The sequence below is a fragment of the Colias croceus genome, chromosome 8 (genome assembly GCF_905220415.1).
Source record: "Colias croceus chromosome 8, ilColCroc2.1".
In the NCBI taxonomy this organism is placed as follows: domain Eukaryota; kingdom Metazoa; phylum Arthropoda; class Insecta; order Lepidoptera; family Pieridae; genus Colias; species Colias croceus.
The window spans coordinates 4,748,503-4,767,653 of NC_059544.1; the positions used below are offsets into that span (position 1 = coordinate 4,748,503).

The window sequence follows — 19,151 nt, forward strand, 5'->3', positions numbered from 1 at the left end:
ACTGTTAATACGAAGTTTTCCCAAGGCTACTATGTATGCTGTAATATTCTGTGCAAAAGGTTAGTTTTTGTACATGAGTTTGTTGATAAATTGCCAACAACGTCATTCAGAAGCATTGTTGGATGAGACAATTATTATTTATGCTAAATAAAATAAGTATCTGAACCAATTATTAAAAAGCGATACTCCCTGATTATGGGTAGTTACCATAATAAAATTGTAGCAACTCTCACTTTGACAATATGGCATAAGTGTCAAAAAAATTGCGTCGCTTCGAATATTTAAGTTAATATTGTTGCGGATTTAATAAATATTTTCGGAATATAAATAATGTATTGCATTGTGAAAAATTGCAGAAGTGTTTCGACACCAAATTCTGGCATAGAATTTCACAGGCAAGTGTATATTTACGTTATGTACAATATTCCTCAATACTCCTGCATTTTCCTGTTTAGAATCATTTCAATGGCAAAAATTGTCAAATTTATCATCATTTTAGTAAGCAATCATGTTAAATAAGTTCTTTTCCTAATACTTTCATCATTTTTCAACAAGTTTTCTATAAACAAATTTAACAAGTAAGGTAACCATGATTTATTTATTCATTTATTTATTTATTTATTTCATAACAACAAGTAATTAACAGGTGTAAAACCCAAAGCATTACATGTTTAGTTTAAAATAAAATATTAAAATAGGATAAGTTTACAATTTTCATTAATTATCGACTTAAGAATTTAAAAACATTCGATTTATACGTATTTAAGGACGTATTAAATAAATCTGTCTCGGGTAGCAGAGCGAGCAAGTCGTTTACCAATTTTACCGAGCGCTCAGCGCACCAAGGGGGCGTTACGGCCAGACACAGTTCTTACACCTTGCTGGACGGCAAGGAAATCACGACCCCGACGTAGTCCCAACCCAGAAGGAGCCGCTACACTATAAATAAACTTTGGAGGAATTTTAAAAGAAATTCGTTCAAGACTAAATGGGTTATCTATACCACCATTTAGCACCTGATAAACGTGTACTAGTAAAATGTATTTTCGCCTCGATTCCAGACTGAAAAAGCCTGTCATACCGTACACATACAGAGATGGGTACATGTATGGATAGTATCCATACATCTGTCTAAATACATATCTACAAAACTTCTTTTGGATTTTTTCTAACATAAGGATATATTTTTTTTCATGTGAATCCCAGATAATACAATTATATTCTAAGCAACTTCGAACGTATGCCTGGTAAAGAGAAATAGTACATTTTATGTCAGAAAAATTATTGCCAGTTCGAATTATAAAACCGAGCGTTTTAAAAGACTTATTGCATATATTAACGATATGCTCCTTAAATTGTAACCGAGAAGAAAAAGTAACTCCTAGATCCTTAATTGTTGTAACGCGCTGTAGACACTTTCCACCTAAATAATATGTGTAATCGATTGGCGTTCGAGACCTCGAGTAGCTCATTATTTTGCATTTACCAATATTAGAATATAAGCGGTTTTCTACACCCCATTCCAAAACAGACTCAATGTCACGCTGCAAAGCCTGGTATTGGGTATGATTATTTACTCCCATATAAATTTTGAGGTCATCTGCGAACATTAAGCACTGAGCGCTGCTAACAACATTCGGTAAATCATTAATTAAAATTAAAAACTGGGTCGGTCCCAGTGTCGATCCTTGACTTATTCCTGATTTAGTGGAATAAATATGTGACTTATGATTACCAATTTGAACATATTGCAAACGATCTTTTAAATAATTCGCAAAAAATTGCAAGAGTTTAGGACAGAACCCGAATGAGGCAAGTTTGTTTAAAAGGATATCGTTATCTATTTTGTCGAAAGCTTTTTGGAAATCAAAATAAGCGACGTCTACCTGCTGGTTTTCATCCAGGCATGTATTGACATAAGTAACAAAATTTAAATGATTAGTTACAGTTGACCGCTTAGACCTAAACCCATGCTGACAATCACTTAAGTAAGTACCGATCTGATTTTTGATGCGATTATCTACCAGCATCTCAAATAATTTTCCAAATGTTGAGAGAACAGCAATTGGTCTATGATTTGTTACATCACAATTATTGCTATCTTTTGCTACGGGCGTGACGCGAGAAACTTTCCATGCGGTAGGATAGACATTATTTTGCATAGACAAATTAAATAAATACAACAACGGTTTTACAAATATAGATATACAATCCTTTATCAAAAAAGGTGGAACACCATCTGGACCGGTAGATGAATGTGGCTTTAACCGTCTAGCTGCTTTGTATAAATCTTTAGATATGAATTCATCTATACTCACATGTAAAGAACTATTACTTTCTGAATGGAAATGTTTCCCAGCTTCCTCAGCATTTAACCTCGGAGTGTCTTTTAAAAATACTGAACTAAAGTAATCTGCAAATGAATCAACAGCATTTTGCCCTATGAGAGATTGTCCGATAAAACTATATGCAGCAGTACCGTGTCTATTTTGTCGAAGTTCCTTTACAAATTTCCAAAAATACGCCGGATTTTTACGAATACTAGAACTAACCCTATGAGTATAGTTTTTGTACGCCTCATCTATCTGTTTTTTAACCAAAGTTCGGTAATATTTAAATAATTCAAAGCTAATCAAATCACCACTAATTTTATATTGCTTGTGTTGGAAGTGCTTATTTTTTATATTAGATATTAAATCAGATGTAAACCATACTGGATATATATAACGGCTCAGCGGCTTATTATAATTTTTAAGCGGTACACAGAAATTTAGACATTCACTTAGCTTTGTATAAAAATATTCGACTGCTTTATTCACGTCTGAAATAAGATAAAGAGCGCTCCAATCAATATTTTCAAGCATGGAGTATAACACGTTCATATCAGCTTTACGGAAGTTCCAATTTTGAACGAATTGTAATGCGGAACAATTAAGTGGTTGCGATTCCTTCTGAGAGCGAACTAGCACATTACTCCGGCGCCACTTTACTGTAATTTCTAGTGGGGGATGGTGGTTGTCAATGGGAACTAACGGTAAGACATCACCAGATACTGACACGCTCTGTACGGGCATACTGCTTAGTACTAAGTGATGACAGGTTAGATGAGTAAATGATGACAGGTTTTTACTTTTTACGGATAGCGACGAGAATATATTATTGCTAAAACAATATTATAATGAACATTTAGAACACGAGACTAATTTTAGAGATTTTTATACTAGTAATGAAACAACACACGTCATCGGTATTGCACCCTTTTTAAATTGAAATTTATATCCACTTTTTAACCTAATATTTTTTGTTTTATGTATTTCAGCTTTCCAAAAAATGAAATAAAAAGAAATATATGTGCCTATCAAGGGTAAAATTACTGAGGATTACGACCCAGAAAAAATACGTTTTGAAAAATAAACTTTGTAAAGTTATCTGAAATTTTTGCAAGGCTGCTATAAACAGTTTTTCTTTGATGTTTTTGGCTTGAAGTTGACCCGTCGAAGCAACGCGTTTAAAAAGAAGATCTGAGTAGCTTTAAAATTTGGTAAATAGCATCTGATGCAAAACACAACTTTCCTCTATTTACAAAGGATTATAATGCTATAATATATCGGTTCATATCCAAGCTTATTGTATCCAAAAGTTATTTAAAACTATCATTCTCTACCAATACAGTATGTCCAGTAATATTATAATATAAATACTGTTAAAAATATATGTCGTTATTATTTATAGACCATGATTTTTAGTTTTTTCTATTTCGAAATATCCTGAATATACAAACCAGTGTGGTCACCCACAGAAAGAGACAAAAAACAACACTAACGTCATTCAAGGTTATATTTTCTTGTGACAAGTTAATGGTCATAGTGCAATCTCCAGTGTATTAGATATAAGCTTCTTGGTCCAGATACTTATTTTATTTAGCATAAATAATAATTGTCTCATCCAACAATGCTTCTGAATGACGTTGTTGGCAATTTATCAACAAACTCATGTACAAAAATAACCTTTTGCACAGAATATTACGGCATACATAGTAGCCTTGGGAAAACTTCGTATTAACAGTGGCAATACCAAGTTAGGCGTGAAAGTGATAAAACACAACAATTTTCTTGTTACACGTCAAATGTTCATACCGAAATCTCCAGTGTATAAGATATAAGCTTCTTGATCTGTACCAATGACTATTGATCTGTACCTACGTCACGTGCGAGACGTTTTGACGACTGACGTATGACACTGACAGTTAGATAGTTTTTTGAACTTTGTACTGTTTATTTTTGATTATTTATTTTTTATTAAGTCCATTGAAGCCTTTTTTATATATTTTAGCCGTTAAGTTAATAGTTTAAAATGCATAGAATTTATAAAACAACCGGCACATTTCAGGCGGCTTCTAATAACTATAAGAATAAATGTTTTGCGACGAAAGCTAAGCGTGAACAAGATGCAAATTATCAATTTCTACAACAAAGTAGCGTTCCTACCATGCATTTCCAGAAATCATTGCCACGATTGCCTATACCAGAGTTATCTAAAACAGGAGAGAGATATTTGAATGCATTGAGACCTTTACTAACATCAGAACAATACTCGAATGCAGAAAAACGAACAAATGAATTTTTAATGGGCCAAGGGAAAGATTTACAAATGAAATTAATTGCTAAAGATAAGGCTCATAAACATACAAGCTATATATCAGACTATTGGTTTGATCTTTATTTACGGGACCGTGCACCTTTACCCATAAATTACAATCCGTTAATAGTGTTTCAAAATGACACTAGACCGGAATATAATAACCAATTGGTTCGTGCGACCAACATTTTAGTCTCGGCTTCAAGGTTCATGTTATCGTTGAGAGAGAGTAAGTTGGAACCTGAAGTATTTCACTTACAGCCAAAGAAAAGTGATACACAACTATTTAGAACCGTAACAGGACTTTTACCAGAGAGTTTGTCATGGTAATTTTTAAATTGCTTAATTTATTTATAAATTAAAAAAATAGAAAGGCGTTGGAGAGATCTTCACTTATATTATTAGGAGAAAAGATTTGTATATAATTAAATAATTTAAAAACTACTCTATCAATATAAAAAATTGTTTTACTTTTAGAAGACTTCATCTTTTTGGTAAATTCAGGTGAAACAGGTTAAACAGCATATAACTTATTCTATTTTCACTTGAAAATATATTAAACTAGCATCCCGCCCCGGCTTTGCCTGTGGGCCGTGGACCGTGGTACATATTTCATACTAAAAAGTAGCCTATGTCCTTTCTCGGGTAACTATATCTCCATACCAAATTTCATGCAAATTGGTTCAGTAGTTTAGGCGTGATTGAGTTATTACAGACAGACAGACAGAGTTACTTTCGCATTTATAATATTAGTATGGATTAATACATTGCTCAATGGAAAATAGGATATTTAAAAATAAGACCATTAATTAAATTATAAAATTCATTAATATATCTTATTTTTTTTTTAGGTATGGAGCCTTTTTATTTAAAGCATATCCACTAGACATGAGTCAATTTACTGGTTTGTTCAATGCCACTCGTATCCCACAAATGAATAAGGATAAAATATTCAGAGACCAAAGTAGCAAACATGTTGTTATCCAAAGAAACGGCCACTTTTATATATTTGATGTACTTGATTCTGATGGTATTGCCATTTTCTTTTCTTCAGATACAGATTTTTATTTAAGGTCTTAATCTGTTATGATGATAATTTATTTTGTTTCCAGGAAATTTGCTGTCACCCCAAGAAATACTGGGAAACATGAGTCAGATAATTAATGATGCTACGGCAAAAGCTGATCATCCGTTAGGTATCCTGACGTGTCAGAATAGAAATGAATGGGCCAAACAAAGATTGCATTTAGAAGAAACTGGTAATGCTGAGGCGTTAAGGAAAATTGATTCAGCTATTTTCAATCTAGTTTTAGATGATGAATCCATTAATGATGACAAGCATAAAATTCTGAAAATATTTCTTCATGGTGATGGTGACAATAGGTATAGTAAATTATTTAAAATACCTTTATTAAAATAAATCTCTATGTAATAAAATAAAACTTACTTTTCAAGGGAAATTCTTCAATATTATTATTTTTTTTAGATTTATGTGTTAAATAACTTTTTTCAAACTTTTATAACCTTTCCTTCTCTAGGAATAAAATTATAAATGAACAAAAACCATTTATTTTAAAAAGTATCACTCACTCGCTACTATTAATTTCCTCAGGTGGTTTGACAAATCCTTTAGTTTAATTGTTACCAAGGATGGTGTATCTGGAATTAACTTTGAACACTCATGGGGTGATGGTGTGGCCGTATTACGGTTCTTCCAAGATGTATACAAAGAGACAACAAGAAAGCCATTTATACAACCGGACACTAAGCCCTCTACTAACCAAATAACAGTCAAAAAATTAGGTATGGAAAAAAATAGGTATTAAGTTAATTTTAACTATAAACCTTCTGATTGATAGCTTTGATTGTTAATTTTAACGGTTTTTTTTTAAATATATTACAGAATTTAACTTGGATGGAAAATCGAAAGAATTCGTAAAAAATGCACAAAAGGAATATAGTGACTGGTGTCAGTCATTAAGCATTGATTATATATTATATGAAGGTCTGAATAAGGAAGCTTGCAAGAAGTTTAAAGTCAGTCCTGATTGTATTATGCAGTTGGGATTTCAGGTAAATAATTCTTTAAATTCCTTCTTCATTATACAAATATAAATGTTGTGATTCTTTAATTTAAGTTATAATTTTAAGATGTATATTTGTCCTTAACTAAATGACTATTTACTTTCCAGGCTGCATATCACCTACTGCATGGCAAATATGTGGGTACATATGAATCTTGCAGCACATCAGCTTTTAAGCATGGTCGAACCGAAACCATGCGGCCATGCACTGATAAAACTAAGGTGACTATAACTATGTACATAACAAACTGAATTACATATTTTTGCGGATTTTTCACCTACAATAATTTTATTAACTTTAATAAGTGTTGTCATAAAAACTTTGATTTCTAATACTAAACTTGAGTGAGTTGTTTGTTCTGAAACTAAACATAAGTTATAATACATTTTACACTTTGTTACATGCTTTTAACAAATTTATATCCTACCTAATTTATGGCCTAACAAATAATTCATTTTCCAGGCTTTCTGTGACAACCTCCACTCAAACAAATCTTCAAAGCAAGACCTGCGCACATTAATGGCGGAATGCTCCTCATACCACACGCAATTAGTGAAAGAAGCAGCTATGGGACAAGGTTTTGATCGTCATTTATTCGCAATGATGAAAATAGCGGAAGACAATAATATGTCTCGACCAGAACTATATGACTCTTATGAATATAAGTATTTGAATAAGTCCATTCTCAGTACGAGTACTCTGTCATCGCCGAATGTACTGGCCGGTGGATTTGGACCGGTTGCTAAGGAAGGCTTTGGTATTGGGTATGTTAGAGACAATATTAATATCTATTGTTCGTTTTTAAATTTTAATTAGGTATACAAAAGATTTATGTCTTTAATTTTTAAGGTTTGAGTTTAACTAAGATTTTGTTGCTATTAAGTTATTGCAAATACCATATTGACTTTAATGTGTATCATCATAATATATTATAAATAAATTAAATTTTTAATTTTCAGGTATTCAGCATTTGCTGATAAATTAGGCGCTGCAATAGCCAGTTATAAGTCACACAATGACAGCACTCAATTTGTTGAAGCATTGCAAAAGTCATTTGAGGACATTACAGAAGTTTTATCATTGTAAATAAGTACATACTGTTTTTATGTTTATTTTTTATTTTTATAGAAAAACATTTATCTGTTTGTTAGGTGTGGTTTTGGATGGGTTATATTAGGTAATAATTATACAGAATCAAAGAGCTTAACATGATAAAATATTATATTATTTACTCATAATGTTAGTTTTTCTAATAATCAAATTATACTATTTGTTACTTATTATTTTTAATACATATTTTATTGCTTCTGCTCGCGAGTTTGCTCTCGTGCATTACAAATTATCGTGTGAATTGACAAACAACTTATGAATAGACCTATTTTAACAAGAAAAAAGCTAATTAAGTAATAAATAAATTATTTAATATAATTGAGATATACATATGGAGACGACACCGCCTACATCACTTATGTTCCGCTCACCATAAGCCATATGGCTTAACTGCACGCTCATTTTTTCTTTGTTTTAAAGTGAAACGCATCAAATATGCCTTCGTGTGTGTTACGATATTGCACAAATAACACGGAAAATTGCAAAGGAATAACTTTCATCGGTAAATACCTAACTAGATAATAATTTTTAAGACTTAGAGCAAAAAAAATGGCGCACCGCGCACAGATTTTGTTCGTCTTCCATACGTAGTAATATTATCTCAATCTATACATATAATAAATCTGTAGAAGGGTCAATTCTGTACATTGAAAATATTGAAAAAATAAATAGCAGGGGGTGTTACTGGATCGATACCAAACCCAAATATGTGATTAAAAAAATTTTTGTCTGTCTGTCTGTCTGTCTGTCTGTATGTGAAGGCATCACGTGAAAACTAGCGGTTCGATTTCGATGAAACTTGGTATAATTATACCTTATTATCCTGGGCATAAAATAGGATACTTTTTATCCCGGAAAAATACGTAGAAAAAAATTAATCTTAATTTTTCAGTTCTATCCATAGACGTTGTTCCGTAGAACCGCGAACACACGTTGCGTATTATTATAGGCCTAGCCGTATTTGGGAATTGGGTCCAATAGATATTTATAAGATGTTATTGACAGAGGTACTCAAAATGGAGAAATAACCATCCACGCGAAGACCGACATCCGCGCGGACGGAGTCGCGGGCGGAAGCTAGTGTTTAATATTAATTTATTTAATTAGTTCTATTGGGCAAAATTTCAGATGCTATGAAAAACAAAGGTACTAAGTATTTAATAAATATATGGTTAAATCTGTTGGTGGACCTGTGGTCCCGACTATACTGGCCTTACGAAAAAGTTATCTACACAAAGTAATGTCTTCATATTATATATATTTTTTTAAATAAAGTTAAATGGAATTTTAAAATAAATAATACAAAACATAAGCTAATAATATCAATATGTATTTGGTGAATCAATAATAGTAATTTATAAAACTTAAGTACCTATATAATTTTATACTATGTTCCATTCCATGTTTATAGGTTCTACCTTCTTGGTATAAACATGTAGTTATGTATCGAATTTTATGAAATGATAATTATTATGTATTGAATATGTAGTGGTCCAGAAGATCAGCATATTTAATCAACCACACTGCAACTTACAAGTGTGGATAAAACTATTATGTATTTAGAATTACATTGTAGTTTATGATCATCTAAATAAATAAATAATATATTTATCTAGCTATGTTTTTATGAGTGTGTTGAAATATTTTTATACCTGGTTGTTATATTAGTACTTTAATAAATATTTTAAGCCTAAAATGGGTTATTCTTTAATCCTTATTTTAAAACTGTAAGTAAAAGCCCTATAAGTCCTACTTAAATATAGTTTCTAGATTCATTAATAAGGTAATAAAATTCCAGCTAAGCCACTTATGCTTATTGTTCTATTACAGGACATAAGGAGAGTACCTATACTTAATACTTGTAATTTGTAGTAAATGTTTAAATATTATTCTTATCTAAAAGTAAATTCTAAGTGTTACAAAATTAGAAATTGTTGGGATTAAAATAAGGACGAATATCAGCTATGAGTTCATAAAAAGACGCGGGTTCGAATCCAAAATCATGCTCAATATAAAGCTCGCAAAATGCAAAATTGGCCGCAATGTCCGCTCGGACTACACACTACACTATCTTTAAATATCGCCGCACGCAAGTAGGTCTTCCCTGAATATAACCCAATATAGAAAAAAGTCTATTATTATCAGGTTCCCATCTACAAGTTCATACAAATTTAGCTTCACATTTATAGCTTATGCATATATATGTAAGTTGTCCGTTCGTGTACTGCTTATAGCGACCTTCTACATGCCTTCTACCTACTATTATCGATTTGTTTCATGTCCATCCTGCACACGTCATTTATTTATAGTGATGGACACGACATAAGTCGCAAATCTGATTGTGAGTTTAATATGTTAAATTAAACCTTACTTATCTACAAACGAAGTACGTAGGTATTCATTCAATTAAGTTTGAATATGGGTTATGATTTTAATGAAACTATAGGAACTATTTTTTAAACTATTTAATAATATGAAAGTAAGTAATTAAAAATATAAGGACACCTTATAGGTACCAAACGGAAGGCTACAAAATCCCAAATCATTATTTGTGTCTATTCAAGAGTATTAATGAATAGTGACGCCATAAGCCACTTCATCTTTTCCAGGTATAGGTAGGTACTTCACAATACATAACATATTATTTTTTGAAGTGAAATTTCCTATATACGCGTTGAGAGTAAAATTTCAAGGTTGCATTAGCGTCACGTCATGGAGTAAGGTGACGATTTTAGTATCTTTCAATCCTGCCAAAGAAGTTTCACTTCTGACACGAGAGCTCGGTACACATGCACATTTCTTTTTTTAGTTCACAAGATGGTTTTTACTTAAGAAAAAACAATTATTAACCATATTTTTCAAAACTATAAGAACGCAATTAAATTTTATTTCAAAGAACTAATATATTAATAATAAATGAAATAAAGAAAAGAGAAATACATATGATATGGATAATTATTATCAATTTAATTACACAGCTAACAAATAATAATTATTAATTTGCTCTGTTGCTAATAAATAATAATGAAATAAAAACAAAAATCGAGGCGTCTACTATAAATACGGAAGATACCGTATGATGTCAAAAGCATTCCAATCTACGATAGTCTATTTTACATCAGCTTATGTAGGTGTTGGTATTACTACTACATCTACAAACGATAAATAACTTTTCTCGATACCATGTTATATCTTGGTTGTGGTTGATTTTGTGAATACTATGTAAAAGTACTTAGTTTTTCCTGAATTATCCTTACAATGAGCAAGTTTATTTTTTAAAATTTGATGTGGGTTGTCATTTTAAAGGTAATATTGGACAAAGCCTTGAAAGAAACGGAACTTGTGTCATTATTCTATTGGGATTTGCGATTGTGAAAATGTCAAAGTTCACTCGTAGACCGAACGTAGTGGGTATTTATTCTAGTAAAAATATAAAAATATAATGATTTATAAGTGAAAAATTGTGTTGAATGGAATGTGTGAAATTGTGAATTATCATGAAGTACCAGAACTTTAAGGTAAACCCTCCAGTAAAATTATAATATTCCGATTATCTCTTAATCAAAGAACCTAGTACGTTTCAAGTTTCCACCTTCGTGCTTTTCGATGTTACTTAGATAAATAGTTTATAATTATTAATTGGTACTAACGTATCGAGAAATATTCTTTGAATTTTGCGAATCCATCATGTATTCGAGATAAAAAATAAATTGTTGGTAAATATACAGATTATAATAGATTGTCGATACGATACGATAATCGATTTACTACGAAATGATTGAACTATTATTAATAGATAAATAAACATTTCGGGTTATTATTTTAAACTGTAACTACCTATGTGTTGATTATTTTTTAAATATTTTTTGAAATTATTTTTGTGCTTTTTTAATTTATAATAGAAATTATATATTATAGAAATAATTTACTGTCATATTATCATATACAAAAAGAAAAAATCTATACTTTCTGTGATTAAATAAAATAATAAATAATCTTGGATTTCTGTACTGTTCTGGACTGTAGGATCAGGAAAACAGATTCCTTTAAATATTTATTTAATAAGCAAGTAATAAAACCACCAATTATTATCTTGCATTTTATAGTACTGTCAATCAAGTAACTACATTCTGTTTAATGAACATATCAAAGCCAATTATTATTTACTAGCTGCTCCGTGCGGTTTCACCCCCGTGGCTCCCTTCCTGTTGGTCGTAGCGTGATGATATATAGCCTATAGCCTCGATAAATGAGCTATCTAACACCAAAAGAATTTTTCAAATCGAACCAGTAGTTCCCGAGATTAGCGCGTTCAAACAAACAAACTCTTCAGCTTTATAATATTAGTATAGATTATCACTCTTCATGTGTTAAATCCTTCATGCCAAATTAGTATAGCGGTGTGTTAATCAAAATAACATTGCAGCACTAATTTGCACAGTTACAGATTTATATCATAATAATTTTGAAAGACAATATCGTTTTACATTTATATTATACTTAATTTTGTCTGCAGCTATTCTTGTGTAGTCAAAGGAAATCAAATATGGGATTTCTGGCATAAAATCTATCCTTTATCTGGTCTGATGCAATCTCTGGACCAAATTTCATTCAAATTGGTTAATTGGTTGAGGCATGAAGAAGAGACCAACATATAGACAGAGTTATTTTCTCATTTATAATATTAATTCGGATTACATAAAATTTGAAGAGTAACAACATATAGATGTTACTCTTCAAATTTTATGTAATCAAGATAATTTCATTGATGTAACATAGATATACAGGTTAGGTCTTAAATAATTCAGTGTATAGGATTTTTGTTTATTAATTTCATTGATCCTAATCCTAATTTTATTGTAAATTGTTCCAGGTCTTATTCTAAACCTATAAAGTAAGGAAAAAAAATAACCATGCTTATTAAAGAGTATAGAATACCCCTTCCCCTTACTGTAGAGGAATACAGGATTGCTCAGCTGTATATGATAGCAAAAAAGAGTAAAGAGGAAAGTACAGGTGAAGGCAGTGGAGTAGAAATTATAGTCAATGAACCATATGATAATGGACCTGGTGGTAAAGGCCAGTATACACAAAAAATCTATCATGTCGGAAGTCATTTACCTGGTTGGTTCAAAAGTTTACTGCCAAAGTCTGCTTTAACAGTATCAGAAGAAGCATGGAATGCTTACCCCTACACAAAGACTAAATACACTTGCCCCTTTGTTGAGAAGTTCTCAATTGAAATTGAAACTTACTATTTTGATGATAACGGCCACCAAGAAAATGTTTTTAAATTGTCTGGAAGTGATTTGAAAAATAGAATGGTAGATGTCATTGATGTTGTCAAAGATCAACTGTACGGGGCAGATTATGTCAAAGAAGAAGATCCAAAACTTTTTGTATCTCAAAAATGTAATAGAGGACCTCTCACTGAAACTTGGTTGGAAGACTATTGGAGGGAAGTTAGGGGAAAGCCACAACCTTTACCTAATGGAAAGTCCCTTATGTGTGCTTACAAATTATGTAGGGTAGAGTTTCGTTACTGGGGAATGCAAACAAAACTAGAAAAGTTTATTCATGATGTTGCCCTAAGAAAGACAATGTTGATAGCACATAGGCAAGTTTGGGCTTGGCAGGATGAGTGGCATGGTTTGACAATGGAAGATATAAGAGAAATTGAAAGACAGACTCAGCTTGCATTGAAAAAGAAAATGGGAGGAGAATCTAGTGATGAACCTGATCAAAATTCTGAAGATAATTCTAAGTCACTTGCAGCAACAATGAGTAGTCTTGAGAAAAATGAAGATTTGGCAACACCAATGACTACAAAGAAGAGCAGTAACGAAAAGCACAGCCATTTGTCACCGGAAAGCACACCACCATCAGAACCAAGGAGTTCTTCCAAAACAAATCTTAGGTCATCATCTTCAGGTTCACTTAAAAGTATGCAGACCCAAGTCGCTAATTGGAGAATGGAAACATTAGTTCGAGAATCGGAAACAGAAACTGGTTCAGAGGATGAGTTTTATGACTGTGAAAGTTCTTTCAATAAGTGGTCTTCAATGTGTTCATTAGATGAAGCTGATATTGATATATCGCCAACACAAGGTGATTATAATCAAGACGATAGTATATTTAATCCTTCATTTTTAAAGAGGGTGACATCAGAAAGAGGTTCTAGGAGAATGGTGGCCTTACATAGTCATCAAAGTATAGATGGATGCCCAGATACACCAGTACATAGTTCCTGTGCAACAACTGTATTAATCCTAGTTTTTCATGCTGGGAGTGTGCTTGATGCTAATATTGATATGACTGCAAAAAAATCTGATGTGACTACATTCAAGGGAGCTTTTGAGTCAGTTATGCGGCAACATTATCCTACACTTGTGGGGCATATAACAATAAAGTTAGTGTCATGTCCATCAATCTGTACAGAAGCATTAGGAGTATTGTCTACTCTCAGTCCTTATAGCTTTGATTGTTCCCCATCAACTATGGAATCGCCATCTTTGACAAACGATCTAATACCAATTGGAGCTATTCCATTAATAGCTACTTCATCCCCTGAATATTCAGATCACATTACCAAAACAATTGTGTCTGCAAATGCTGTTTACAATGAATTTATAAAGTCTGATGATGGAAAAGGTTTTGCAGGACAAATTTGTATTGTAGGGGATAGTATGGGGTCATTACTAGCGTATGATGCTTTGTGTCGAACTTTGCAGTACCAATCACGTCATGACAGTGAAACAAGTATTTTAGATACTGAAATAACGATTCCAAATGAACCCTCTGAACACTATTTAAATAAATCTCATTTACAAGCTCCAACTCCTAGAAGAAGATCTTCCACAGCAAGTGATAATCAAAGCAAATTAGAATTCGAAGTTTCGGACTTCTTTACATTCGGAAGCCCATTATCGCTTATTTTAGCTTCAAGAAAGATTTCCGATGACAAGACTTCGGATATTGTAAAGCCACCCGTTCAACAAGTGTACAATTTATTCCATCCCACAGACCCAGTTGCTGCAAGGCTTGAACCCTTATTATCAGCAAGATTTACTAATCTACCACCTATAAATGTTGCAAGATATGCTAAATATCCACTGGGTAATGGACAGCCATATCATTTAATGGAGTTAATACAGAGTCACCCAACATTATTCGGAGATCATTTGCCAATGCCTCCGACACCTATTCTTAGAAGGTTGTCAGAAGCTTCAGTACAAAGCACAGTAAGCGGATTAGCTGATAATATACCATTAATTACAATGAATGCTCTACAACAAAAATGGTGGGGTTCGAAACGGTTGGATTATGCACTTTATTGTCCCGAAGGCTTAGCAAATTTTCCAACGAATGCATTGCCGCATTTATTCCATGCTAGTTATTGGGAAAGTTCAGACGTTATTGCGTTTATTTTACGACAAGTGGGACACTTCGACTTAGCTTTATACAGTCACGCTGAAGACAAAGATTGTACACTTTTTCAACCTGGCCAAGATAAAGAAAAATGGATAAAGAAGAGAACATCAGTAAAATTAAAAAATGTTGCTGCAAACCATCGAGCTAACGACGTTATTTTAAAAGAGGGTTGCCCACAAACATTTACGGCAAGATTTATGTACGGTCCTTTAGACATGATAACATTGACTGGAGAAAAAGTCGATATACATATGATGAAAGATCCGCCCGCGTGCGAATGGACTTTATTAGAAACGGTTGTGACGGATAAAACTGGAAGAATTTCATATACACTGACTGACAAACAAAGTGTTGGCTGCGGTATATATCCATTCCGAGTAGTCGTACGAGGTGATCATACCAGTTGCAATTTTCATCTTGCGGTTGTACCTCCGCAAACAGAATGTGTCGTGTTTAGTATCGACGGATCTTTCACAGCCAGTATGTCAGTGACGGGTCGAGACCCAAAAGTGAGGGCCGGTGCGGTTGATGTTGTACGATTTTGGCAAGACTTGGGCTATCTGATCCTGTACATAACGGGTCGCCCTGATATGCAACAAAGAAAAGTGGTTTCATGGTTAGCCGAGCACAATTTCCCGCACGGTCTAGTATTTTTCTCGGACGGTTTATCAACGGATCCTTTGGGCCACAAGGCGGCACACTTAAATAGTCTCATAAACGAACATGGCGTGATATTTCATGCTGCATATGGCTCTGGCAAGGACATCAGTGTATATCACAATTGCGGATTATTACCCAAGCAAATTTATGCTATTGGCAGAATTAGCAAAAAATACAATAATATGGCTACACCTCTGAGCGAAGGTTATGCTTCTCATTTGGCTGATTTAAAGCAGCCGGGTGCCGTGCGACCGGCGAGAGGCAACGCGCGCTTGTTGGTACCGCGGCGACTTCTGGCTCCGGTAAGTAATGCGCCTACAACTCGCGTTCGTCGTTAAACTTAAGTCGTTTTTCATAATATATTTTACGTAGTTAATATTATTCTTATATTTTAATATTTTATAAATTACGCACGCCAGGAACTCAATAAAGCAGTTAATAATAAGACATGACAATCTATCGATTTTGTCGATATTTATTGCTTGACGATTTTTAAAGTTATTTTGAGTTTTGTAATGACACTGAAAGAAACTATATTTTTCCAATAAAATACATATAATATATTTGATATTGATTATTATAGATATATTTAGAATTATAAAGTGATTTGTATAAATTCTCTTGTCACATGTACCTTACTAATTTATTCTTATAATAAAGTAAATGAATTTACATAAATATTCTGTAGATATTTATGTACTATCAATGTTCAATTTCAATCTTTAAAGGTTTTTGCTATAATTTTGGTATTTATAGCTATGATTAAGGCTCGGAATCTCCTGTAATGTGTGGAAAATTAAAATTAATCTAGTCTTTTCTATAGCCGTAGCAAACGGCGCCTTAGTTTGGCCTGGTTTATTCAAACTATATTTTATTCAAAAATAATTTATTATAAGTACTTACCTATTTATTATTATTAAAAGTTTTAGATTTAAACCTGGTCAAACCGAGCAATATATCATGCTACGCCTATGGTCTATAAGCAATTGTTATTAATATTTTATTATTATTAAATTAAGGGTAGAGCTTTGAATTAACTACAATGGAATACTTAAAGAGTAATCTAGTAAAGTGGTGGAGGTTTATTGATTATTATGAAGAAAATTGATGATTTTTTTTTAATTCTTTGTAACCACCGTAACTACTTCCTGTATAAACTTACGACATCATTAGGGTTCCGTAGCCAAAATGGCAAAAACGGAACCCTTATAGTTTCGTCATGTCCGTCTGTCCGTCTGTCCGTCTGTCCGTCTGTCCGTCTGTCACAGCCGATTTACTCGGAAACTATAAGTACTACAGTGATGAAATTTGATGGGAATATGTGTTGTATGAACCGCTACAAAAATATGACACTAAATAGTAAAAAAAAGAATTGGGGGTGGGGCCCCCCATACATGTAACTGAGGGATGAAATTTTTTTTTTCGATGTACATACCCGTGTGGGGTATCAATGGAAAGGTCTTTTAAAATGATATAAAGTTTTCTAAAAAACATTTTTCTTAAAGTGAACGGTTTTTGAGATATCAGCTCTCAAAGTCGTAAAAAGTATGTCCCCCCCCCTCTATTTTTATAACTACGGGGTATAAAATTCTAAAAAAAATAGAGGTGATGCATGCTAATTAACTCTTTCAACGATTTTTGGTTTGATCAAAGTATCTCTTATAGTTTTTGAGATAGGTTGATTTAACTGTAATTTATTATATTTGCTGCTACGGAACCCTTTGTGCGCGAGCCCGACTCGCACTTGGCCGGTTTTATTGTTATTTTTATTATGAAACAATGAAGTATTCTATTGTTTATCTAAAATTTGCTTATTTATTTAAGAATATTTATTTAGAAGTTACAAATTTCTAGCGTCTGTTAAATTTTAACGTGTTCATTACAATGGGCATACTCGATTTAATACGCTTCTCGTAAATTTTATATAATAATAATTATGCCCATTAATACATTTTTGAGATCTTTAATTATTTGTAAGAGTTAGACGACTCTATTTTAAAGAGGTCATGAAATTGACGCTGATATTATCTAAAGTATATTGTTATTTGTTTATACTGATTAATTATAGTATATATTTATTCGAGTTAATTCTTGTAGAATTAAGGAGTTACTAACGCTTTATCTGACTGCAGTTTCAGCACTTGAAAAAAAATTACGTCATCACATGAAAGATAAATAGCACTAAATTTACAAAGTATTATATAATATGTAAATAGAATTGTTATTGCAACTTATAAAAGTAAATAAAACAAATTTTTGGAGTACAAAATTTAAAAAAGCGCAGTCAGATTTAGAATAAAAATAATTAGATTTGGTGTTAATTATAAGGAATAAAATAAAATGTTACTTCACTTCTAGATAAGTAATATACCTATTTGTCGGCAATTTTATTTTGCATCTGGTGTATGGTAAATTTTAAAAATAATTAATTAATCTCTTAAAGTAGGAAAAACCATTTACTATTTTATTATTAAAACACGTAAGTACTTACTTAAATAAAAATATTTATATGATGTAATATTTCAATTCCCTTTTTTATATTGACATAAATATTTCATTTTTATTCAACTAAAATTAATGATATTTTGTGACAATTATATTGATATATCTTATTTATATTTTATTATGATAGCCTACAATAGTAGGTAACATTCCTGTTTAATTCCATAAATGCAAAAGTATTTTTAATATTTTACAAATATAAATAAAAATTATAACAAATTATGATCAAGGTATACAGATTACGTTACATATAGATATTAGATACGTAATCAACTGGCTCTAGATTTTCTAGTCACATCCAGACATTGCTATTTTAAAGCTTTGCGTGGTTAAATACGTACCTACCTAATCAAAAAGTAGCAGAAAGATTTTATCACATTATGATATTAATCATATTATGCTTACAATAGTCAATTATTATCTACTCAGCGTCAGCGATCGTTAAATTTACGACCATTTACACGTATCATGTCCTATTAAAATTGTATTTACAGAAAGATATACCTATATTATGTATAATTATAACATAGCCTCATTTTTAAATATTATTTAAATAGGACTGCTCTTAGGGATTGGTTTTTAATGACGGTTTTTACCATACAGTCGTATTTTTTGGTAATTAGAAGTTCTTGGGGTAGGGTAAAAGGTTTTTGTTGATGGACATATTTCATAAATAGAACGTAGGCAAAGTGAAATCAATGTTCTTAAAAGTAAGAAGACACTGA

At 32.0% G+C, this 19,151-nt stretch overlaps 2 protein-coding genes across 2 annotated transcripts; both read left to right on the forward strand.

Moving 5' to 3' along the window:
- Window positions 1-4,274: 4,274 nt before the first annotated feature.
- LOC123693923 (carnitine O-palmitoyltransferase 2, mitochondrial) lies at window positions 4,275-7,961 on the forward strand. The gene is made up of 8 exons (XM_045639194.1): window positions 4,275-4,964; window positions 5,490-5,668; window positions 5,751-6,021; window positions 6,251-6,441; window positions 6,542-6,711; window positions 6,831-6,944; window positions 7,186-7,487; window positions 7,683-7,961. Exons 1-8 carry the CDS (start codon window positions 4,354-4,356, stop codon window positions 7,807-7,809), a joined length of 1,965 nt encoding a protein of 654 aa, XP_045495150.1. The 5' UTR covers window positions 4,275-4,353; the 3' UTR covers window positions 7,810-7,961.
- A 3,009-nt stretch (window positions 7,962-10,970) lies between these two features.
- Window positions 10,971-17,089, forward strand: LOC123693698 (protein retinal degeneration B). The gene is made up of 2 exons (XM_045638894.1): window positions 10,971-11,351; window positions 12,707-17,089. The coding sequence occupies exon 2, from the start codon at window positions 12,747-12,749 to the stop codon at window positions 16,260-16,262; it is 3,516 nt and encodes a 1,171-aa protein (XP_045494850.1). The 5' UTR covers window positions 10,971-11,351; window positions 12,707-12,746; the 3' UTR covers window positions 16,263-17,089.
- The last annotated feature ends 2,062 nt before the right edge of the window (window positions 17,090-19,151 follow it).

Bases quoted from the DNA above. Each gene is read 5' to 3' on its own strand.
- LOC123693923 (XM_045639194.1), top strand. From the start codon at position 4,354: ATGCATAGAATTTATAAAACAACCGGCACATTTCAGGCGGCTTCTAAT. The intron at 5,669-5,750 runs GTATTGCCATTT...TTTTGTTTCCAG, and splicing joins TGATGTACTTGATTCTGATG to GAAATTTGCTGTCACCCCAA. The intron at 7,488-7,682 runs GTATGTTAGAGA...TTTAATTTTCAG, and splicing joins AAGGAAGGCTTTGGTATTGG to GTATTCAGCATTTGCTGATA.
- LOC123693698 (XM_045638894.1), top strand. From the start codon at position 12,747: ATGCTTATTAAAGAGTATAGAATACCCCTTCCCCTTACTGTAGAGGAA.